Source organism: Lissotriton helveticus, chromosome 7 (assembly GCF_964261635.1).
Source record: "Lissotriton helveticus chromosome 7, aLisHel1.1, whole genome shotgun sequence".
NCBI classification, from domain to species: Eukaryota; Metazoa; Chordata; class Amphibia; order Caudata; family Salamandridae; genus Lissotriton; species Lissotriton helveticus.
The window spans coordinates 1,857,477,851-1,857,503,355 of NC_136068.1; the positions used below are offsets into that span (position 1 = coordinate 1,857,477,851).

At 43.9% G+C, this 25,505-nt stretch overlaps 1 protein-coding gene across 2 annotated transcripts in view; it reads left to right on the plus strand.

Annotated features, from left to right (window-relative positions):
- The first annotated feature begins 6,882 nt into the window (after positions 1 to 6,882).
- The window catches only part of LOC144767792 (uncharacterized), an 834,271-nt gene continuing 815,648 nt past the window's right edge, over positions 6,883 to 25,505 (plus strand). For both annotated transcript variants that reach the window (XM_078651172.1, XM_078651173.1), the window contains exon 1: positions 6,883 to 7,763. In XM_078651172.1, the coding sequence (XP_078507298.1) occupies positions 6,890 to 7,763 (874 nt within the window). In that variant the 5' untranslated portion in view covers positions 6,883 to 6,889. The remainder of the gene's footprint in view (positions 7,764 to 25,505) is intronic.

The window sequence follows — 25,505 nt, forward strand, 5'->3', positions numbered from 1 at the left end:
ATGACAGAATCAACATCTGCCACTTTTTTGCTGTAGGGAAGTTAAAAGTAGCAAAGATGGAACTGTAGAAAGTGAGCAGACAGGAAAAACAATGGAGAAGGTGAGCAGACAGGAAAAACAGTAATGTTGATCTTCCATACTTTATCCTACCTGGAGGTGTGTCCACAAAAGGAATGTTGAGCTTAAAACATGGAAATGTGGGAAGGAGAAATGGGATGAGGGAAAAGAGAGGCACCTATTTTTTCAAGGCTTTCTCAATCAATTCAATTCAATTCAATAGAGACTTTATTCGGTTATATTTCACACCATAAAAGTACACATATATGCAATATCATTAAAAACATTATTCATACTATTACAATAATTCATAGTCACACAAAAAAAAATCATATTACACGTAGCCCATTGCCAATTAATTGATCCAGATACATGGTAAAGTGCAGAAGGTAAGTACAATATCATTGATCTAAGCAATTCCTTAATTTGACGGTTAATTTTAGAAATTCTTTAACCTGTAAAACACTATCGCTGTGCAAAAGCTGCAGATAAAAAAAGGCAGGTTTGATTTGGTTATAATTAAGTTTCCTTAAAAGTGCAACAAGATAAGGTTTGCGGGGGTATTCATAAAACCTACATAAAAACATAAAATCAGTTTGTGCAGTCAATGGAACTGGACTGGTCTCTTATGTAATTACCTGAGGTTCTGTGCTGTTGGTCTACATGATGACAGAACGAACACTAATAAATCTTGAGCTAAACTGTAGTCATAATCTTCCCTAAAGCATACATGTGCAAAATGTATGTGCCTAGTAATTTTCTATAATTAATGTTGATATCTGAAGCATGGGTGTTGTGTCTAGCTTCTATAGCTCTTTAATTTAACTTTATAGTTTGGTGCAGCTAAAACATCACAGTATTTTCGTTGAAGTTTCTGAAATTCCAATTTAGATTAAATATTATCACAGACTGTCTCTCTAATGTTTATCCACAGCTCAAAGACCTGTTCATATCAAACGATAGATGGGAAATCTAGATAAAGTCCCTTATTCCCTCTAATATCATTTAAGCCCTTATCAGACTTTGTTCCATACTTTGTTTTCAAGGAGGAAATAACAAAATGAATAAAAACCTCCGGCCATTTTAAATCTGTGGGCCCAAATGGCATACCCATAGACTTGATGAAACTTGATGTCTCTTTCTGGAGGTCAATACTGGAGCAGCTATTTCTTAATGTCCCCACGACTGGGCCTGTCGCTATTTCATGGAAAGGTGCAATAACTCATACTATCTATAAAAAGAGGCCCACACAAGAACTAGCTAGCTATCATCTAATAGCCCTCTTAGGCTTGAAGGGAAGCTATTTGCCAAACATTTATTAACTAATCTGGCAAACTGGGCCACAAAACAACTTCTAATACCACCAACACAAACAGGATTCTGCTCAACTGTCAATAACATCATGGCCCTAACACTTCTTGTAACAAAATCTTTAATAAACAAAACAGCATTGTATGCCTGCTTTGTGGATTACTCTACTGCCTTCGACAAAGTGAATCATCAAAGATTATGGACAAAGCTCAAGAACTGAGGAATTGACCCATGGTTATTGAACTTCCTTATTGAACTGCATACAGACACATGGCTGCAAGTAATGCTATCCACTGATAATATCGTCATCCATATTCCACACTGAGAATGGCCTCTAACAAAGGTCCACCCTGGCCCCTTTATTATTCTCTTTATATATTGCTGATGTGTCCGAGTCTCTTAAATCAGACCTCAGTATTCCACCACAGCTCAGATGCACTGGAGTACCACACCTGGCCTATGCTCTTGATCTAGTGATATTATTGCAAACTCCAAAAGGGCTACAATATTCACTACATTGTTTGAAAGAATTACATTTGTAGAATGGATTATTTGCCAACTTGTCAATCACCAAAATCATAACACTTGGAAAGAAAACTAAGTCTGTACTGTGGGTCTTAGGAGATGCTTCAATCAAAATAGTTAACCTATACGAGTACCTTGGAGTTACATTTGAAAATAAGCTATTGTGGACTAACCATCTATTCACAAGAAAGTTAAAGTCAACCATGATCACAAAATCTATTATAAGATTGTCCAACCTGTTTGGAGCAAGAGCAAACAAATCTTCATTGAAGCGCTAAACATGAAACGTATCCCTTACTTACTTTATATATCACCCGCGTTAAATAGGACAGTCATAGCAAGTCTTAATATTGCGTACATGCAGTGTGTACATAAACTTCTGCATCTTTGCATAGCCACTCCTCACTGAGTCATCAGGTTAGAGCTGCACCTAGAAACTCTAACATAACTCAACTACAGAAGCAGTTTGATTTATTCTTGTGATTGTGCGAGGGCCTTTTCATCAACCCTAAATCCCTTAATTCACCTGGAACTTAAGAAAACATCATACAAGGATATGGAACTGAACGTTGGAAAAAAGGCTCTAGAAACGTATAATCTACCTGATTAACAGACGGGGGCAAAGTTAAATCGACTGGGCCGAAAATGTCTTCCCAGGGCAGGGCCGGACTGGGTCCCCAAAGCAGGCCTGGCAATTTTCTATGACCAGTCCCTGGGAAAGCACTGCTTGGCCCTGAGTGACTGGAAACGCTTGCTTGCTTTTTTTGTTACTTGGGTCTGATATTGCAGCACTGCTGCCAAACTGGCCCACAGTAACAAAACTAGCCCCAGCAGCTGAAAAAACAGCGCCCGCCCTTCCAGCATCCTGTGTAAATGCCCAATACCCAGTCTGGCCAGTCCAGCTCTGCCCCATATGGACCTTAACCAGTAGACAGAAGGAGAGAACGAATTGGCCAAGCTACAACAATCAACACACGTATTTAGTTTCTGCAACCCTCGCCTCAGAACCAACAATATCTTGGGTCAAATTTGCCCTGAGACATTAAAATGAAATTCCTAAGATTTAGATTGTTCTATATTTCCATTTATGAATATGCAGGGAAATGGAATCCAGTGCTTAAAGGAAAATCTGTTTATCAACTTTTGGGACTCACAAACTGAAACCCTTATGCACATTTTATGTATTTGGCCCAAAGTCTTGTGTCTAAGAAAGATATATCTACAAACTATTTTTAGCAGAACCCGGATTTTGCTAGTCGAGTAATCATTTTCTTGTTTTAATCAGTTGTACACACAATAATAAAAGCACCACTGCTGCTGTCCAGTCAGCCAAAATGAGACACTGAGGAGAGATGCAGCCTGTGACTCTTCTTCCACTCAGGCACACCCTTGACGTGCTGCCTACTGTTGCAGCCCATGTCCGTCCTGACAAGCAGGCCAAAGAACTCACAGCTCACGACAAAGCAAGGGATCAAAGTGCTAACCTGGCAATACACTCCCAAAGCATTGTGGAAAGCAGCAGGAGTCGGGCGGGTTATTCACACACACTCAGTTTACAGGCTCGGCACTCTGAAATTCATCAGAACTCTGCAGCATGTGCCCACACTTGGCTAGCAGTTTCAGGGTGTTTACAAAGCTAATGTGGCATGTTTTTCTAAATTTATATTACATACTTCGACCAGAATCTAACTTGTTTCATGCAGATGATAAAGTGTATTAACGCCATAATTGTGATGAATGTTGTAAGGCTATTTCCAGTTCCCAGCAGCTCTAAAAGCCAAGCTGTCAGCATTGAATAAAATATTCTGCTTGGATGCCCTGAAGTAAATCCCCTCATAAATATTTGGTGAGGCTGCAGGGGTCATAATGCATAAATGGACTTAACCAACGCAACCTATAACCACTTTGTTGGTCGCTAGACAAGTACCTACAAAATAACCTCATAACTTAACTGCAAGATAATAAATCATGCAAGTTAAACAAAATAGGTGCCTTCTTTCTGCGTTAATGCTATGAAAACTCAGTTGGTTAACACAATCACTGAAAATGTTTTGTGTGAATGTAACCAGAGAGAAACAGAATCTTGTTTTTGTTGCAGCAGTAGTGGATAGAGACTTCTGTATTTATAGTGCTACGAGGTCCCAACATGCGAGTGAAAGCACTGTGAATATGCACTTTGTTTTAGAATTGTATTACACATAGTATAACATAGGCTGCCAAAAATGTGCAGAAATTGCTTTCATTATAAAGCAAGTATCAAAATTCAATTTCAGTGGCTTCACGGCAGATATTTTTCAGAGCTCCTAACTGCTCAAAAGGGTAACGTTTCTGATATCTCTTTTCATGCGCCTTATTGCTCGGAACTACATTTGAGAAAGTGTCACTCTAAGGGTCACGCATTTGCATAGCTGCCAAGGTTTCAGATTGCTATGTGTGACATTGTCATAATTTTAGTGTAATTATGAGTGACATTTCAACAACTATGAGTGACACTTCCTCGTGTGCAAAATCAATCAATGGCGATGAGGAAAAAATATAAATGTCAGTAATTACACCTATTTGAGCAATGAGATGGTCGTTAGGATCATATGTTTAATCACATGTAGTTAAGATAAAAGGGTTTAGACCAGACTGGTGGCCAAAAACTCTAAAAAGCGATAAAACAGGCAATTGACTTTCTCCATCTGTGCATGAAGGGACTGGAAAAATATCCCTGTATCCAGCAGGACTGCCTCAACACTGCTGCAACTGAGGAAAGAGTTGTAGACGAACCTTTTTAAAAAACATGACAGCACAATGCAGTACTATTGCCTGTCTCCTCAAAGAACCCAGGTACCTCTCCCATCACTTGCTGACTGCACTTGTGCCTTTCTCCACTTGCCTTGGTTTGTGCTATTAAAATAGCATATACTTAGAATGATCTCCCTTCACAAACATAGAACTTCAGTGTACACTACATGGACAGGTGCAAGAATGCAAACGTGTTGCTTAGTCATATATGGCGACTACTAACTAAAATGTCATCAGCAGAGATGCGATGGTAAATACAATAATCAAATAAAACAATCTTTTTATTCACATAGTAGCACTACAGATCTGGATAACAATGTTGAACTTATTTTAAAATACTAATGTATTGTATTGTCAATGCACGCTTAAACAAATAACCTTTTCTGTTTATGTGTTATCATTCTGGTACCTGAACTCGGTTCTAACAGTGCGCGTGCCTGGAAGCCCTCGCTGCCTGTGCCCTTACTTTGCTCCAGCAGTTCCTAGAGGCCCTGGCTGCCTGTGCGCCCCGGGTGTAAACATGACATGGTGAAAGTTTTCAGGCTCCCCCTGCGGTACTCTAGCCGCCCGCCGGCAGAGATAGCCTATGCCTCTAATACGGGAGATGGGCTGACCTCACAGAAACGGAGGCTTAGGTACGGGGTGGGAGAAGAAAGAGGAATACATGTTTTATTTATTTACGTGAATGTTCATATAGCGTGCACATTTATGTAAATCCATGGACGGTTATAAAAAGTTACAATCCTAGAATTAAAAAAATAACAAAAGTAGGTTATACAGTAGGAATTTACTATAGTGAAACTATCACTAAGTACAACAGTGAGCTAGTGCTACTTGTGAGCAGCAGCATCACTCACCCGATGAAGACGGAGCTGGTATCTTTCAATGCCAAGCGCGAGTGTGACCATAATACTGCAACTATTATCTGAAACATCCGACTGCTACTTAAAAGGTACCCAGTGTGACACACGTAGTTGTGGCGTGGGGAACACTGCAGCGCTGTCACGGTAGGAGTCAGCCAGCCGCGACGAGTCATGACTTCCCCCTGCACCTTGACTCGAGGCCTGGACCCGTCGCTTCCGTCATGGTGTCACACACTCGCTCGAACCCTCAGTCAGGAACTAAAACCCTGGAAACCTGAGTGACTATCCACATTGTCACAATCGACCTAAGCAGGGATAGTAAGTAATCGGTAGAACTTCACTGTGAGGTCGATGTTGTGCCGTCCCGCCAGTCTAACGCCGCGGCCGGTTTAATATTATAATAAATTATTGCCCCTCCTGCGCAGGCAGCAGCCATTCAGTCTCAGACACGCGATGACTGAGAGGGACGCTGCGCACAGCAGTCAGTCCAGTGCCCCGGCCCACCGCTTCTGACGGACCACTTAACTTCCTGTTACTGGAGGACTTGAGGTTGCATCCCCCCAACGCCACAGCATATAATGCAACGACCGCCAGGGGTCTCGGTATTAATTGGGCTGCAGTCAGTGGCTCACAGTGACTGAAACGAGCCGCGCAGCCGGCGCAGCGCGTGCGGGAATCTCGCAGGCACCCGGGCAGAAATTGTAACATTGTCTGAGAGCTGATATTTAACTATTGAGCTCCTGCTGCTGGCAAGTGAAGTCTGCAGCGCCCGGGGGGGGGGCACGCAGGTGGCGGCGCGCGCTAGCACTTAGAGTCGTGGGCAGCCAGTTTCAGCTCTGTCAGCAGAGTGTGGACAGTGACAAAAATGCGTGACAATGTATTTCACTGCGGTGTTGCGGGAACACCACAGTGAAATGCGTTAGCGTCACGCCTAATGCGTGACACTTGGCAGGACTGCATTTGGCAGTTGAATGTCACTCATAAATGTACTGAAACCAAGCAAACGTCACACCAGGACATTGGCAATCTGAAACGGTGGCAGCTACGTCGAGAATTTGTGAAGAACTGAACATTTACCTCAGTCCAGTGCAACCTAATGAGGAAATTAAACCTGTTTTGCATTTTTTATTTTTATTTTTTGTTTCCTGCTTCGGGTCAGACAGTTGGCGCTCCTTCCTTCGCCCAGCTTCCGGTTGCTCTCCAGGGGGCCTCGTGCTCGGGGGCGGCACGCGGCGGCTCGCCTGACGTTGCGACGCACGGCGGCGTGCGGCGTGGCGTGCGGCGCGCGATGCGTGCGCCCTTGCCCTGCGGCCGCGCTCCTTCCTGGTGACGAAAGCCGGCGCATGGGTGTGCTGTTTGTTTTCAAGGGCGGCACGCGGTGGTTGCTCGCGAGGCCTCGTCCTCGGGCGGCACGCGGCCGCTGCCTGACGTGCGACGCACGGCAGCGTGGCGTGCGGCGCACGATGCGCCTTTGCCCTGCGGCCGCGCTCCTTCCTGGTGACGAAGGCCGGCGCATGGGTCTGCTGTTTGTTTTCAAGTGGGACCGGCGGGCTAGGTGTGACCAACCGAGAGCGAGTCCCCCGACCGACGGCGGCGGCGGCCTCTGCCTCAGAGGCGGGATGGGCACTCTCCAGGAAGACGTCAAGACGGTGCTCTTCATGACGCACGTGCACCTGCTGGTGAAAACGGCGCTGGACATGCAGCGGGGCTTGAACCGCTTGATGACCCATTGGCAGCCGGTGCCCGAGTGCATGACCCACTGCCTGCGGAGATGCATGCCGCCCTACCTCTGGCACGAGCAATACTACCTGGTCCGGGGCTGGGTGGATGAGCAGCAGGGACACCTGGACTGCCTCTTCCACCACCTGGGGACCCTGCTGGTGGAGCACCGGCGGGCCCAGGGCAAGAAGCGCGACGGGCTGCACAAGTACCTCTGCGAAATCAGGCCCCGGAGGGACGGCCTGGACTCCGTGTGGCTCACCTACTACGCCAAGGCCGAGCAACTCAACATTAATGTGGAAGAAGTGCTGCAGGACGTGGGCGCCTTCCCCATGGATCGTCGGGAGATGTTGCAGAAAGAGGTGTGCACCCTGAGTCAGCAGCTAGATACTATCTCGCCCCAGCTGCAACATGACATACATCTAGCACGGGATAAAAGAACATGCCTTAGCGAAGCAGCAGTCACCCCAGCGAGCGCTCATGCAAAGTGCCATCCAGGTGCTCTTCCTCTGGGTTTCAAGGATTCGTTAAAGGCAAGAAAGAGCAAGCTTTGGCAAAGTTATTAGGGGTTGCTGCCTTACAGCGGACGCGCGCGCTCCCAGCACACCTTTCAACTTTACTATGCTTCATAGCACTCCTTAATGCCATTCATTATTGGACCTGGAATCTCAAGTTTGACATATGCCAGTTGCCAGGAATTAGATGGTTCAAAGCAGGGTTTGTCATTATGGAGGCCCAATCTAGTTCCTGTACTACTGCCCTACAGCATATGTGGAGTCTGGGTGGCCAGCCCTGCCATTAATCCCCTAAGGGTATTGACTGCATCACCATACACATCCAGATCTATACAACTGTCTTAGGGACATGAAACAGTATAAGTACATCTGCCCTCCTTCCTTCATTCTTCATAAAATATGTGTCTTTCGAGAGCAGAGGTGTTCAAACCTTATGGCACTCCCACCTGGGGGTCTGTGGCTCTGTTTCCCAGGGGTGGTTTAGGGGGAACATGCCTCACTAATTTTTAATTATAAATGAAGATGCCCTGGAAGCATACCTTTTGTTTATTTGTCACGCTTCCTGGCTGTCTTCACAGTTGAAGTGCATTAAAAAGGTATGCCACCTGTGATCCTGAGCCTTGTGCTGGGAATGATAAAAGACACTACTAAAAAGAGTAAAACATTCTGTAAGTATTTTGTTGTTTTTTCACCTTCAGCTAACTGCATTTAAAGTAACATATAATTATTAAATGGAAAAATAAATGCCAATTAAACTAATTAGTGGGAAATACACTGTTTTATGTTAGAGACCACTGGAGCGTGGAAGTAATGATTCTTGGACGGCATCGTCTGGAATAGTGGTGTGTATATACACTGCTATAAAGTCCCAGCCTGTGACAGAAAGCCTTGTGAATAGTAAAGTCATTTTATAATTGTATTGCACACAATATAAGATAGGCTTTCACCAAATGATTTAGCATTTAAGATAAAACAAGTCCTTTCAAAGGATACAGTTTAGTATTATGTAATCAGACTGTAACTAGTACAAAGGTTTTTATAAGCCTGTTTTAATGCCACTTTCCTAAACACACCTTTCCATTACCTCTCAAAAAGAATACATCTTTGCCACAATGATCCTTCAAGTGACTCAATAAATTCAAGCCTATACTTGGTGGCAAGCAGCCTTTACATTTTGAAAGGCCTGTTTCTTCTTTACATTGATGCCTCTGTCTACTTCTCTGCATAAAAACTCACACCAACCCACCTAAACTTTTACCAAGAGGCACCTCAAGGTCCCTATTAGCTATTTAGGGGTGGTAGATTGTAACAAAAAGTAACGGCACTGTTTTAATAACATTAAAAAAGGATAGTCACTTTGGCTTCCATAATCCCTGTTTGCTTCATCCTCTACATGCAGATATTCTTTCAGGCAAATCGAGGAGGGGGCATGGAGGAGGCTAGCAAGCTCATATTCATATGCAGAGCCCATATCATCTGTACACCTAGATCCCCAGAGTAATAGCAGTGGATAAAGTAGAAAGGGGCGACATCCATGAACTGTCTCAAAGAGATTACCAGGAAGAAGGGGTGCTATTTGGGGTTCATTTTTTAGTTTACAAATGGACAGAAGCAGCTTCCTCAGAGCGATGGTCTGAGGAAGGTAGTGAGAAATGCAGGCTCATTATTACTATTTATTTAAAGGGCCATCACTTCCATTAGTATAGCAGGTGCACTGGCACTAGGGCAGTTGTATGAGGGGCCACCGCATCACCATTATGGCTGTTTTACTAGCAGAAATGAGTGTTTGGGGCCATTTTCCTTGCTAGTATTAAGACCTTGGTTACTCTTGCTGCGCAAGGAACAGTTCTCGCAGCGGGGGCAGTGTGTAGAGGATATGGTTTTTGTTCTCCTTTTTAGGTCTCACCTAGGCAGCTCTTGCGGTGTCTCTTAGAGACATGCAGTATTCAGATATGGGCTTTAAGCTCCACCCATTTTGTGCCCAACTTTTCCATCGGTTCCTGTTATTGTCCTTTATAAATGGTGCCTGTTGATTAGTCAACAGGCTTAGTAGTCCCTCCTTAGCACCTCATTTTCTCCCATTGTTACTTCCCGTGAGGACTGCCTTTACATGTGTTGGTACGCTGGATGTTTTAATTACAGTATGTGAGCACTAATTTCTTAAATTACTTTCTCCTGACTGACTCTCCCGCAACTGCTTTTTTTTTAACCAGCGGGGCACTCCTGCAGCTGCCTCCTCTTCCATCCTGCTTCTTGGGCTCTTTTCTCCTTGCACGCCACGGCACTGCTGATATTCATCCACCTCTTCCAGTCCATGTATATCCACATTCTGCCCTTTCTCTTACCCCCCATTCTACCCACTATTCTTTCTGCCCCCCCCTTGTTTCTCACCAGCTCCTTCCTCCATGATTCTCTTTGCGCCCTTCCACCCTCACTAAGTCTTCCCAGTAGCTCCCATTCCCCCCCCCCTTCATTGTGTGTGCATACTTTTTGTGCAGCAGGAATACATTAGTCTCCCTCTCAGTGAGAGATGTAGACTGCAGAGAACAGATGCGTTGTTCTCCTATAGGGTGTTTAATAAATCACGCCTCCGTGTTCTCACAGTCAGTGCTGCAATATGGGCGATTACTTCATGGCGGTCTTCGTGCGGTAGGGGTTGGATTTTCCATTGACAAATTTAAATTGCAATAGTTAGAGCTGAGGCAAAAGAAATATTTACTTAATAAATATTATTTTGACTTATTAATCAATATTGCCGTTTCATAAACGTTGCTTGTTTTACATATTGCATGGCGCTGCAATTAATAGGGTAAAATGCATCTGTATCTTTGTTGTAATAATAATGCATGCTCTTCAACATTGATATTTCTATTTTGGGACAAATGCTTGGGGGTTTAGCAAAGTTTGCAGGTCATATTCTTATATTTGAAGTAGTACAAGATGGCCACAACCATGAATCACGCTGTATGTAGCAGTTTCTATCTGCTACCTTGATACTTCCCAACACGCTGGGCCTGCAGCATGTGCTGCTTGTGGCTTACACTGGAGTGGACTCAACGGAGCAGTGGGTGTAGAGTCGGTTCAGCAGCTGCACCGACTGTGGGAGGATGTGCTGCTATTGCCCTGCCCCAAGTGCTTAGTCCGCTCTGCTGCATGAGTCGGGACATGTGTCCATCACAGGGTTGTGCGCTGCTCTGCCTGGTGCTGTTCTGTGTATTCGCCTGCTGAAGGATGCAGCCTTGGGCCGGGTGGAGGAGCAGGGTCTCGGGTAAGGAGCTTGTGCAGGGGTTTGGCTGCAATACCCCAAAACCTCATGTGACAGTGCTGCACCTGTATAACGCTTGACAGGTGGACTATTGAATCTATTAACATTATACTAGCATCTTGCGAACCCCTGACTGTAACCACCGAACTGTTGCCACCTTGTACGAGCCTCTAAATTCTTAACTGTCTCATTTTCATCAGTGGAATTACTGCCCTTGTCTTCCTTTAGCTTTGGTAAATGATTTACCATATCCCCTGTTCTTGTGCAACTACCAAATTCACCTTCCTTCAGGTCACATATACACAAATGCCCTGCACTTGGAATTCATTGGATTTATGACACTGCTTCTAGAACCGCAGACATCTAGTGTGTCAAGCCTGTACTTCCAAAACTGGTGACTGCCTATAGGGACCCTGCCATAAAAATGCCTTTTTAGGATGTAGTTCTTTTATACCCCCTTTTTTTGCTTTGTTTCATCGCTGTACTTGACACGTAAAACTACAATTTTACTCCATAGTTTTTCCTATTTTAAATACTTGTGGAATAGAAAACATGCTTGACAAATTCATAAATACAGTCTTCTTTTACAAGAGTAACAAATCAGTAGTAACACTATGACGGTCCTGGGTATAAAGCACCCTAATCCTGGGCCATTAGCAATAATACATGGTACCTGTAAGCAGTGCAGTACATTTAAGAACATTTATTCTTTGGTTTACACCTTTGGAATTTGAACTTCATATGAAAAGCTACATTCCTCTTTCCGGACCTAATTTATACACTCAGATAATACACACATATGAATGTTGAGGTATTCACAGCACGTTTGTGGCTATTTTTCCGCAGCACCCGTTATTCCACTCCAGTCTTATTTAGGTCGAGTCTGGGCAGCGCATGCGGTGCCTGCAAGGCATGCTGTATTCGAGTACAGACTTGAAGCCCTGCCCATATTTGTCATTATCTTGTGTCATTGTCTATTCTAAATGCTATCTCCTGACTTGTTAATAGGCTTGATAGTCCCTCCTTAGTACCACCTTGTCTTCATTTGTAACCTGCGAGGAGGTCTGGCCCTTTTATTTATGTTGATACACGGGATCTCTTATTTAGTCTGTAAGCATTATTTTCTTTAATGAGTTTCTCCAGTTGCAGGCACCACATGCTTTCCTGCAACATTCAGAGTGCCAAGCTCGCTTTCACTTTCCAAGCAGTCCTGGGCAATGGCTGCTGCTTCTTTGAAAATCAATAGGTCTTGCATTTACAAGAGTTTGACCTATTGTAATTGTAATGACAATGTCTTTTATGTATATGTTAATTATCAAAAGAGATAAATAAAAGGCATTGCCATTTACAATGGCAATAGCTTAAACACTCGTAAATGCAAGACTTATTGCATTGCAAATGCCTGTGTTGCTTAGCACTGTAAATAATAGGTGTTATTACCATCTCAGTGATGCATGTTTTGTCAAGTTTGGAAGCTTGAAAAGGGCTGTTGGCCACAATGAGCTTATACATTTTTGCAGTACGAAATGAACCATGAGAATGAATGACTATTTGTTAGTCAAGCGTATCAGCTGATATGAAAGCTCAGTGGAAGATACCTACAACTAAGATGTGTTTATTCAGAAAGTATGGGCTTTATATAGTAGTAAAATACCTCTGGTGTTTAGAATGCGTCCAACTGTTTTCTCCTCGCTCTCCTTCATTGTGCCTCTTGCTACTCTTCCCCTCCTCACTCTCCGTCTTTGTGCCTCATGCTGCTCTTCTCCTCACTCTCCTTCCTTGTGCGTCACACTGCTCTTCTCATCACACTCCTTCATTTTGCATCAAGCTTCTCTTCTCATCACTCTCCTTACTTTGCCTTATGCTGTTTTTCTCACTTTCGGTGTTCAGTTTTAGACAGTTGGGGCCTGATTATGATCTTGGCGGACAGGTTACTCTGTCATAACGGTGACGGATATCCCGTCCGCCAAAATATAAATCCCATAGGATATAATGGGATTTATATTTTGGTGGACGGGATATCCGTCACCGTTGTGACAGAGTAACCCTTCCATCAAAATTGTAATCCGGTCCTTGTTCTTCATCCAGTGGGTGATTTCAGGCATACAGGTAGTGAACTTGAACCCTGTATTGGGCGTGTTGTCTTTGAGGGAGAGAATGAGTTGCGTATTGTCAGCGTAAGAGAGGATGTTGATGTGAGAGTGGAGGATGCTGGCTAGAGGGAGCATGTATAAGTTGAAGAGATACGGGCTCAAGGAGGATCCTTGCGAAACTTTGCAGATGAGGGCACAGGCGTTCAACTTGTACAGTGCCAGTCTGACTTACGGGGTCCTTCCTGTCAGGAAGAACCAGATACACTAGAGCGTGTGTTCTTGAATTCTGATGTTGTATAGGCATTGGATGAGGATGTTGTGGGAGAATATGTCAAATACTGCATAGAGGTGCAGGAGGATGATATCCACCATGTCTCCTCTGTTCTGTTGAAGTCAGACTGAGAGGTGTTGAGGAGTTGGTGATTGTTGAGGTACTAAGTGAGATGTCTGTTGATGATTTTCTCTAAGACTTTGACCTGGAACAGTAGCAGGGAGATTGGTCTGTAGTTGACAAGCATTGAAGGTTCTTTCAGGGGTGTGGAATTTAATAAAATATCTACTTGTCCATGGGCTGGTTGCTTCATAAATCTACTTGTCCTGTAACAAAATCCACTTCTCCCTTTGGTGCCATGTAGAGCGGCAAAAAATTATGTCAGCAATCTCATTATATAAGAGCTCTGATACAGCCTCTTTGATTATGCTAGGGCTCATACCGTTGTAGTGTTTGAATACTTGCATTCCCCCTACATTGCAATGTTTCGGCAGATCTACATACTGGGGCTGAAGGTAGTGGTAAGCAGTAGTTCCAGGGTTAGAATGCCCTTTTGAACCTCTGCAAACCTACTAATGTGCATGTTATAAGGGTTTTCAACAACTCTTCTCTAATCTTTTCCCATATTGAGAAATATTGCAAATGTACTCCCGACAATGGCAGACGAAACCTTCTTCCAGAGTTGGCGGGAAAGTGAACTTGCAAAACACTAAGATTTTCGCATGAGCAAATCTGCACATGCACATTTGCTCATGCAGTTCACAAATATTTTCTCGTCCAAATTCTATAAATTCTTAGAAATCCTGGAAAGCTGTATAGCTACACTTAATGCAAGGACATATACCTTGGGTGCACTTTTAAGACTTTCTTTCATAATTGGGCCACTAATTTGGTCTGGCTTTGACCATTACTGTTTGCGTTTATAAAAATTCAGTCTCTCTCTATCTGTTGGCTTCACTGTGAGTGACAACATTCTGCTTTTTCACAAGGAGCATATCGGCACACAAAGTTGTTTTGCTCAGTGCCAGTAACTACTGTGGCATTGTGTGCTTTTTGAGAATTAAAAAACTATTTTTGCTTTTGTCAATGTTTGTTATAATGGCGAGGGCCCAGCAGCTCTCACACCAATGAGGTTTTACAAAAACCATGCCAAAAAAATTCACGCATTGACAAAACTTACAAGCATTAAAAATGCAATAGGTCTCGTCTTTAATTAAGTGGAAGCAATTTGCTTTGCTAATGGTATTGTATAGCAAAGCAAATGGCTTTAACTTAACTGAATAAATGTAAACAAAATTCCTCTGAAAGTTTAAGTTTAGATAATAGGGGAGTGATTCTGTTGGGGGATTCAGAGGAAGCAATCAAAACGAAGGTCGACATGCGTTGGCATTCTATAATTGAGAAGTTCAGAGTTAATATGGACACAAAATACACTCAATAGAGAACATTTTGAGAACTTAAATTCTAGTCTTCGAGTCCACAAAATTGAGTATACAAAATTGTTTCTGACCTCTACAGGACCTCAAGTAAAGTTTCAGTTGAGGACCTAACAGGAAAGGTACCAACAATAATTAGAAATGTGTAGGACAAAAACGTAAAAAAAAAAAGTACATCTCTGTATATGTTTAAAAATGTTGCGTCTTTTTTTTCACTGTCTGTATTGTACATATGTAAGTAATGTAATTATTGTTACCATTGCAATGCCATTCTAAGGGTATGTTAAAAATATATTGGGTTAAGGAACCGAAAAGTAGATAAAAAAAGATATGAGAAATTACTTAAGGCCCATAGTTAATAAAAAGGAATAATGAGGCAAAAGTAACAGTCTGATTTATGGTTTCAGAGGTATTTTGTTTACATTTATTCGTTTTGATTCCTTCCTCATAATCCCTCAACAGAATCACTCCCCTATTGTCTAAACTTTAACTTAACTGAAGATTCTGCAATCTGTGACTTTATGCGCCTCTCCTCCTCCGGCATTATGAAACAATACATTGCCTTTACACCGGCGTGTTTGTGTCAGCGGTGTGCACGGCGACGTTGCGGCCGTGACAGTCTTTGACAACCTGCAAGCTTGCCATAAATTACGTGACAACTGTATGGAAGTCATGATGAGGCAAATGAAAGAGAGGCCGGCCCACCCCGCTTTTAATGTGGCACCCCTGGTTTCAGCACTCATCCCAACGAAACAGGGCGCTATTTAGCAACGTGGGTGCTGTAAATTTTCGCTCGTCAACAGCATTGATTTTTCCCTTTTTAAGTCGGTATTTCAATCACTTTGGAGCAGAAATACTGCATCATTGCTAGTCAGTCACATATTGTTGCAGCTTTCTGGGTGACACAACAAGACAAAATGTCCCTTATCCAGTATGGATGTCTTGTCTACCCTATTTAGAGTGTAAATACTTGCATGCACCGGAAAGACCACCAATTTTTGGATTATGTCCTGCATATGCCAGACTTGATATCTCAGCCGCAGTTGCACTTGTGAGCTGCTTCTGCCCCCCTGCCTGGAACATGGGGTATACAAACCAAGGGTATGAGCAAATAATTGGGTGGTCAATTTGGAGAAGCAGAGATGGGCTGTGGAGTCGAGGTAGGTGAGCATTATTATGTAATATCACAAAATGTAAGCATGAAGTACAAAACAATGGACAAGACAGTGCTAGTTAACAAAGAAAAAGCACTGACTTCTCCTGGGGCCTGGAAGATATTATAGTGTTAGAACAGCCGTTATAGGTTGGGGCAGTAATAAATATTTGTATTTTAAGGAACAGCAAGGGTGGGTTTCTGACTCCCAAGATCTGTGAGATAAGAGTGCAGGGTGCTCGGGGTGCTGTGCCATCAAGAAAAGAGATCACAAAATATAAGATAAGTGAAAAAAGAGTATTTGTCCTGTCTTACACAAAGATTTAGATCATCTATTGTGGAGTGTATCATTTATCCCTTTTACTCTAAAGAGGTTTAGAGGAATGTATATGCATCAGGTCACACCGGGAATCATATACAAATATGTTGCTTAAAATTCAATAGATCTTTTCTTAATTCTGTGGTGTATATTTTGCACGTCTCATGTGAAACTCAATTAGAACAAACTGTATGGCTAACCGGGTCGGACTGGCTTCAAGTACAATCAGGCAGTTTCCGACCAGCTCATCCGGCAGGTCTGGTTTATGACCTGCTGGACCGGTTTAGCTATTGGTTTCCCTGATATTAAGACAAACATCACCAGCAGCAAGCTCGGATCGGTGCAGTGTATGGTACAATTTGCAAACATAGCCCGCATTTGTAGCTTTCCGATTCACTAATGGGGGTCACTTTTAGTTCCTGTGCATATTTCCTGTACCCGTTTGACACGGGTGGCTAATTTGGTTCATGTTTATTCATTTACCTAAATGCTCAGCAAACATTCAATGGCTGCTCCAAAGCACGGGGAAGGGAGGGGTGACTGAAAAACGGTGACAAAATCAACGTGTGTCAGGTTTCCAATCTGCGCACGCGATTGTGAGTCTGGAGGAGGAACAATGGGCTGGATTAGTCACAGATGACAGATAACCGAATTGTTGGGTGAGCCGAAACCTATCCGCGGCACATTCTAACCCGACTCGGCCGGGAGGACGATTGAAAGTTAAATGGAAAGAAAGCCCTAGGGAATACACTGTGAATGCAAGTGGAGTTTGCGTCTGATTGGCAGGCTTGTCCAGGGCCTCTGTAGAGCTATAACGTATTATGGGTTGTGGTCCTTGTACAAATGTTTTATTGTTTTAGGAGCGGGATAGACTTGTTCAGTGTCTTACATGGGTCTTCAAATTACAGAATTTTGAGCAAGACTCCTCTTAGTCTCATTGTCCCGGACGTGCATTCTGTAAGAACTCTGCATTTATAAGGATTTTTGGACCTGATGCTCGTGCTGCAAGAGTACTGCTTTGTCCTGCTTCAAGACAGCCACATATTTCGGAAGTTAACTTCCTTAGCTTATGTGACTCAACTTCGATCAGAGATGGGAGAACTAGAACAGGGGCTTTGGGAAACATGTAAAGAACATAGAGGGGAACATAGGGCCAAAGCAGAATACTGCCCAGAGCTAAAGGGAAGATTAAATACCCTCACCAAGACAAAGAAGTTAATTACAGAATCTGATCACTCTACCAACAAGCACTGCCGCCGGGTCCATCAGCTTATCTGGGAAAGCGAAAGCACTCCACCATGCACGCGTAGGGTCAGAAAATGCACTCGCACAAAGATGGCGTTGGGCTGTCCACTTGCACATAAATTTTTGGTCCCTACGCGTGCATGTTTAGCTTTGCAGATGGCGAGAGCCGCCATCTTTTCCATTTGGACGGGCCTGCATTCAGCTTTGGCTGAATCGATTCCAAAAGGTCCTCTCCATGGTGAGAGAAGCGCATGCAAAATGCGCTCTCGTGTGCACAAAGATGGCGTTGGGCTGTCCACATGCGCGTGCATTTTTTTGTCCCTACGCGTGTATGTTTAGCTTTGCAGGTGGCGAGAGCAGCCATCATTGTCCATTTGGCTGAATCTATTCCAAAAGATTCTCTCCATTGCGAGAGCAGCGCATGCAATGCTTTCGTCAGTCGAGAACTAAAAAAACTGACCACCAATTTCAGACCTACTGGCGTTGGCCATGCTTGTTTATTTTTGTTTCCCCGAATCCTATTTAAACTGGTTACACATATTTTCCATTATGAATATTTCGGGGAAATAGTAGCGTGCATCAACGCATGTGATTAAATGATGCTGCAAAAAATGATACCTGAAATTTCACAGTAGTTTAACGATTTTTTTTTTTCTGCTTTCAATTTTTTATGAGGCTTAACAAAAAAGGGGTAACCCTGTGTCCCTCAGAACCTGGGTATTAGTGGTTAAACCAACAAATGGTTCTGTTGGGTAGGACCATCAAACATAGATACAGTTCAGTGACAGTTGCTGAAAGAAGTGCTCAAGTGCTGAGGTATATATACAGTGAAAATGAATAAATACAATTATATACACAGGTGATAGATAGGCCAACAATTAATTAATCTCCAATGAATCCTAGTGCATTGTAGAGGAATCATGGAGTGTTCTGGACCTAATTGAGCGTCGACGTTTTGACCCTGGTGCGCCCCAGTCGGTGGTCGCTGCGGGTCTTTATCAAGACAGGAGGCGGACGGTGACAGTCTGCAATGTATAAGGCTAAGTATCAGAGAGGGTATCGTGCAGTGGGAAATTGCACAAGAGTTAGGGGTGAGTCAATAGGTACTCACATGGATCAGGAATAATGATTTGCCTGATGTACTGCCTCTCATTTGCTGGTCATATCTGTTGGTAGGGAAAGGATGTTATTTTAGGTTTCAGTTACGAATGGAAACTAGTTTGTGATTCAGTGAAACCCGTGATAGAACAAGCTGAGTCGTTAAGCCGGCGGTGGCTGGGGGATGCCGTGATGCACTGGAGGTCCGATGGAGTTAAGTTGACCTTACAGTGACATGGGGTGAGTCGTCAGCAGTGTTGATCAAGGAGTTAAAAAAGCCCCGGCTAATCTAGTACGAAATTGCCCATTAACAAACGTGCACTGAGGGTCCGGTGCCGTTAGGTAGACCCAGCAGTGACTCGAGCCATGCCTGATAACATGGGGTAAATGTGACTCGAGCCATGCCTGATAATATGGGTTAAATGTCAGTAGTGGTGATCAAAGTGTTGGAGGGCCCGACTAGTTCAGTGCGATGGTGCTCAATAACAAACGCGCTAACTTTTAAAAAGACTTCAAAGAGGAAAGGTAAGGTGTAATAAATTAAGTGGCGCGTTACGGTAAAAGTGTGCCCATTAAAATTCGTCACGATCCGGACTCGCTAAATAGGTACTGATGTGGATTAAGTACGGCAACCCCCCCATTTGTAAACTAACCCGTCGTAGAGACGATCAGATAACACTTGGTCCAAAGCGACTGTTAGTGATGTGAAGCGAGCCTACGCAGAGGCGGTATAAGGCAGTTCTTGGACACGTGTGTACGCCCATCACGCCTGTTGCTAGGCGACCGCGTCGGGCGATGACTGTACCACGCAAACTGCGTGTTTTAGGAAAATTAACTACTTCAGGACTGAGGCAGCGTTAAGGGGAGGACTCTAAAGGTAGCAACGAGTATGCGAAAACTAAGGATAACATCAATGTAAGAATTCAATAATTGCCAATATGTGCGGATACAGAGAAAAATGAAACTTACATTGATTCACATGTGTGGGAACCACAGTTTCGGATGAAAGGACAAGGTTCAAGCACACATAGGACACACAGTACGGCACAGTGGTGTATATCATGGTACAAATTAAGATATCACATTTGGTGGTTAGTACGAAATGCATGACAGCTGTGACGATCTGCATCATGTAAATGTGTGTCTCAACCTGTGCTGTGTCTATAAATAAAGGGACCCCGATGATGTCAACTTAGAGTAGGCCCATTTGTTTAGATATCTCCTCATGTTCATTTAGGCCAGCAGCTACAGAGTTTAGAAAATGTATCCACTTGCATTCCTTTCTGTTAAGGGCAGAGGTTAAGGAGCCCTCTCGCGGGTTTGTATTTATCTTCTCCAAGACTCTCCAGCGTATATTCTCTGGTCCATGATTATGGGTGATAAAATGGTCCACTAGAGGGGCACCTTGCACTTTACAGCGGATCTTACTCATGTGCTGTAACATTCTCATTTTAACCTCCTGGGTGGTTTGTCCCACATACGGTTTGTTGCATGGACATATGATCAAATAAATCACGTTAGTAGTGTTGCAGTTGGTTAGTGAAGGCAACCTATGAGTTTTATTGTTATGTATCAGTGAGGGCCCCTCTCTGTTGAAGGGACAGGCCTTACATGTCCCGCATTTGAAATGGCCCAAGACAGGAGGCATACCAAGCTGATCACGCAGGCTTAGTGGTTTTAGTGGTTCAAGGAATGCCTTGACAACATTGTCTTTTACGTTGCGTCCTCTCTTGAATGCAAACAAAGGACTCTCATCCATTTTTAGTTCCGTGGCCACTAGGTTCCAGTATTTCAACACTGTTTTCTTGGTGCTATTGCTTTTGGAGTGAAAGGTGGTAATACAGACTAACCTGTTGGCATCTTGTTTCTTTTGTTTAGGACTCAGAAGTCATTCTCTCGGGCAATACCATGCCCTCTTCTTAGCACGTTTGAGTAGGCCATGGGGGTGACCTCGTTCCTGTAGGCGCTTCCTTGAAGTAGTCCTCCCTTTTGGTGCAATTCCTCCTCATTCTTAGATATTGGCCATAAGGTAGGTTGTCGCGGAGGTTCCGGGGGTGATATGAGTCATATTTGAGCAAAGTATTTCTCTCAGTAGGTGTCCTATAGAGATCGCAGTAGATTAAGCCATTCTCTGCTTGAAAAGTGAGATGGTGAACTTGATGTCATTGTTCCTCTTGTTCAGCCAATCGAAGAAAAGGATTAGGTCGGCTTCTGTCCCTGACCAAATCATCATGACATCATCAATATACCTTTTCCAGATTGATATTGAATTGATGTATGGGTTGCCTTCTGTGTAGAGGTTCTCCTCCTCATAGTTATCCATATACAAATTTGCCAGACTCTGTGCGTAGGTGGCCCCCATCGCCACGCCCTTGCATTGGTAGTAAAATTGCTGTTTGACGACAAAGTAGTTCTTCTTCATCGCAATTTCTAGGAGGTTAATCAGAAAATCCGTTGGTATCCAATGAGGCGTAGTGCGTTTTTCAAGTATCTCCCTGAGGATTTTTATGGCTGTAGCTTGTGGTATCGACGTATAGAGTGAAGATACATCAAGTGTCACCATGAACTGGGTGGTGTTATCATATGGTTGATTCTCCAGTAATTGGATAATGTGCATTGAGTCCCGGACGTATGATTTGGTCAGCGGTACCATCGGCTGAAGGAAGTGGTCTAGGAATTGGTTCAATGACTCCAGGACGAAACCACACCCAGACACGATAGGTCTTCCTGGCGGATTAACCAAGCTCTTATGCACTTTGTGCAATGTGTATATCGTTGATATCCTTAGCTCCTTTTTAATCAAGAAGTCTCTTTCAGGTGGGCTAAGGAATCCCTCTACGCCAGCACTGGCAAGTTTCTCAATTAAAGTTCTGATGTTGGTAGTGGGGTCCCGACTGATCGGCTGATAACTTTCCCTGACTCCCAATTGTCTCTCAATTTCATTGACGTAATCCGTCGTGTTTTGTTGTACAACTGCACCCCCTTTGTCCACTGCCTTCACAATTAGGGAACTGTTCTGGCCCAATTCCTTCAATGCTTCCTTTTCCTCTTTGGAGATGATATACTTGATGTACTGCTTTTCCTCTTTGGAGATGATATACTTGATGTACTGCTTTTCTTCCAAAGATGCATCTTGCATCACGATCTGTTCAAATGCAAGAATGCGTTGGCTCATACAATATGATCCAGGAGTGAAGGAAGATGGTGGTTTGAATGGAGTTGCCGTCACTTTTGGTGTATATTCATTTCTGCCAAAATGGTACTTTAATCTGATTTTCCGAAAAAATCTTTGTAGTTCCAGCTTTGTGGTGAAGGAGTCTGGTTTACTGGTCGGGACAAACGAAAGTCCTTTACTAAGGACCACTTCTTTCTGCAGATGATATTTCATGACTTGACAAATTGATGATGGGATCCACTAGATCCAAGTTCAGAGTTGTGCCCTGATTTGCACCTGCTAGGTCTTCTTGCATGGTTGTACATAACGGCAGAGGTGGGGCTAAGATGTAATCCAATAGCCTGCTTCGGTCTAGTGGGGGTGAGCTAGACCTGATGTCCGCTGGTTCTGTTACAGATGCGGCCATGACATTCACCTCTAGTTCTTGTTGTGTGAGGGTCCGCGTTGTGGATATAGTCCTGTCCATTGTCGATGTGGTACAAATCGCTTCTGTAGTAGCACTCATTGTTGCTCCTTCTAGCATGGAGTTCAACCTTTCAGTGTTAGTGATCTTCTCCTGTGTCATTTCGGTGAGGCTTTGTGGGGAAGTGCGAGTTACCATCTCTATGTTTGCTTCCGAGTTGAGATCTCGCCATGGCCCTCTGGTTGGTTAAACCTCACCCTTGTGTTTCCTCTCGTAGCTCCCCTTCCTCGGTTCCATTGTTTCCGTTGGCCCCAACCTTGGTCGGCTACTGCGCCCTGGTTGGATTGGCGGTAGCCTTGATCTAAAAAATGTTGTTGCTGCTGTGGAGCTTGGAACTGCCTGCTTGTTGATGGGCGATCCTGTTCAGATTCTGAGCCACTTCCTGCTGATGAATCCGAGAAAGTGTGGAATCGCCTTGGTCCTTGTCTTCCTCTATTGGTAAAGAAACCTTGCTCGTCTTGCTGATAATATTCGTCAGCTAGGTATGGGTATGTGTACTTCTTGTCGTAGTTACGGACGTCTTTTGCAAAGTTTGCCCAACTTTCTATTCAGGGTCACTGTGTTGAATTCCGCAAGCGCCTTTTCTGCCCGTTCAAGAGCTTCTTTCGCATTGGCTAGGGCTCCGTCTTCCAAAATCTCCCTCTTCAGGTCTGCTATTTCTTGGGTCAACCTTTTGACGTATTCGATGGCTGTCTCGACACCTAGCACCATCCAATGCCTGGAGCAATTATTGGCCACAAATCTAAAACCTTCTCTGAATTTCGGTACGTCAATAAATATTGCTGGCTCGTTCTTGATTTGTAGGCCCTTCGGTATTATGTTTGAAGAGAGATATTTTGTTAAGACATGTCCATGAAGACGAGATCTGATCAATTTCTTTTCAAGTCTTTCTATTTTGCGCAGCTTTTCATTCAATGTGGCATCTACAGTAGTGCGATCTGAACCTAACAGAAAATTAGATGCTCCCTGCTCCTGAATTAGCTTGGCGATATAATCCTCGCTATATTAGAGTGTTTCTTTGTCTGACATATTCAGTGTAATGCAACATTCAGAGTGTCAACAATTTCTTAGTGAAAACTTAACAATAAGGAGGAAAACCCTGGCAGGTGTGCACCTGCAATCAATATAGCTTAACAAACAAGCATTTACAATGCAATGGTCTCTGCATTGTTAAAGTTAGAGCATTGCTCATGACATTATTTTTCTTTATGTTTTTGTTTTTAAAACATAAATAAATGGCATTGTCATTTACAATGCCACTAGCTTAATCGCTCGCAAATGCGAGACCTATTGCTTTTGCACCCACACAGAGCCACCCACACAAAGCCACCCACACACACATACAGAGCCACCCACACAGTCATACACACAGAGCAACCCACACACACAGAGCCACCTACACACACACACACAGCCACCTACACACACACAGAGCCACCTACACACACACACCGAGCCACCCACACACACACACAGAGCCACCCACACATAGAGCCACCTACAAAAAAAGCTAGCCACACACACAGAGCCACCCACACATAGAGCCACCTACAAAAAAAGCTAGCCACACAGACAGAGCCCCACACACACAGACAGAGCCCCACACACACAGACAGAGCCCCACACACAGACCCACACACAGCCACACAGAGCCACACACAAAGCCACACACACAAGGCAAGAAAAGCGGCACAATCAGGGGCAAAAGGCACGAAAAACTGCACAATTAGGGGAACAGAGGCAAGAAAAATGGCACATCAGGGGGCAGAAGGCAAGAAAAACGGCACAATCAGGGGAACAGAGGCAAGAAAAACGGCACAATCAGGGGGCAGAAGGCAAGAAAAGCAGCACAATCAGGGGGCAGAAGGCAAGAAAAGACTGGTGTCTGATTAAAATGTATACATACAAAATGAATGTCAAACTGTGAAGACGTTATGTACTTTTAAGATAGAAACAAACGCAATACAGTTAAGCACTCACCGGAAGGCGGAATGATGCACAAAACAACCAACTGCATGAGGTATAAAAATAGCACTTCACTGGGTGAAGCCAAAGCCAATCTATCTAAATAGTACGTAATAGTTTATAATCTGTTGCTGACAGTTGCGCTGTGCACCCACCCATTCGACAACGAAAGACAAATCAAAAATATAAAGACGTGGACTGGCATAAATGGGAAGCTGAAAAGTGTTGTGCACTTAAGATCACATGATCTGTAAGAGGTGCCCCAAGCGTATTCACAGTCAAGCAAACGCTTCTCCTAAAAAACAAAACACACTGACAGCTCCATCAAAAACAAAATCAGGCAGGGCAGCCAGAGAGAAGCAGTTGTATGCAAGACATGCTGATTATACAACAGAGGTAGGCATGCATAATCAGCATTCAGGCAACAACTGGCATGGCAGGATCTGCCTGGAGATAAACACTGAACCACCTCTTCGGCAACCCCCACCACATCCATGTGTATGTGGAAGGCTCTGCAACAACTCTACATATGCCATGATCCCTTGGGGGTAAGGCAGGGACTTTAACAAATTTTCTGCTTCCCTGGCGGAAAACAATGAGCTGCGCATACGGGAGGGGTGCCCCCCTGCTCACAGCTGAATGTTAAAGTTGAATTGCGTTTAACAGAATGGGTACCCTTGTGACTGACAACAAACCTCATGGGCGGTATGGGCAGACCAGAGTCAGGTGGGAGACCCAGAAAAAAAAGCCAGGGGCTGTCTTTTTTTTCACTCCACTCACCCCTTTCTCACTATCCAGCCACTCAGAGGCGTCACTAGGGTTGGTGTCACCCAGTGCGGTAACTCATGGTGTCACCCGTGCGGTCCGCATCCATCAGTTGCTGAAGAGGAAAAACACATTGATGCTTAACTGCGTCGATACCAAATGGAACAAACATTGTCCTTGTTTGACGACCACCCTATGTTTTAAATCTCTTAAGCTACGGTTCACGAGAATGTGAGGACGGGTAAGCGAACTAAGGGCCAGAACAAAGCAGGCAGGGAGATTCTTCGATTCCAAAGTTCAACCGGGGAACTTTGCCATGTCCTGATTTTGCTTTGCATTCTGACACTTTTATGTTATAATGCACTATATGGAACTAAAAGTCTCAGAATGTAAAGCCAAAACTTGGACTCGTCTTGGTACTCCAAGTGGGCCTGATAAATGATCTCTGATCCAGATATCTGAGCTGGACCCATGCTG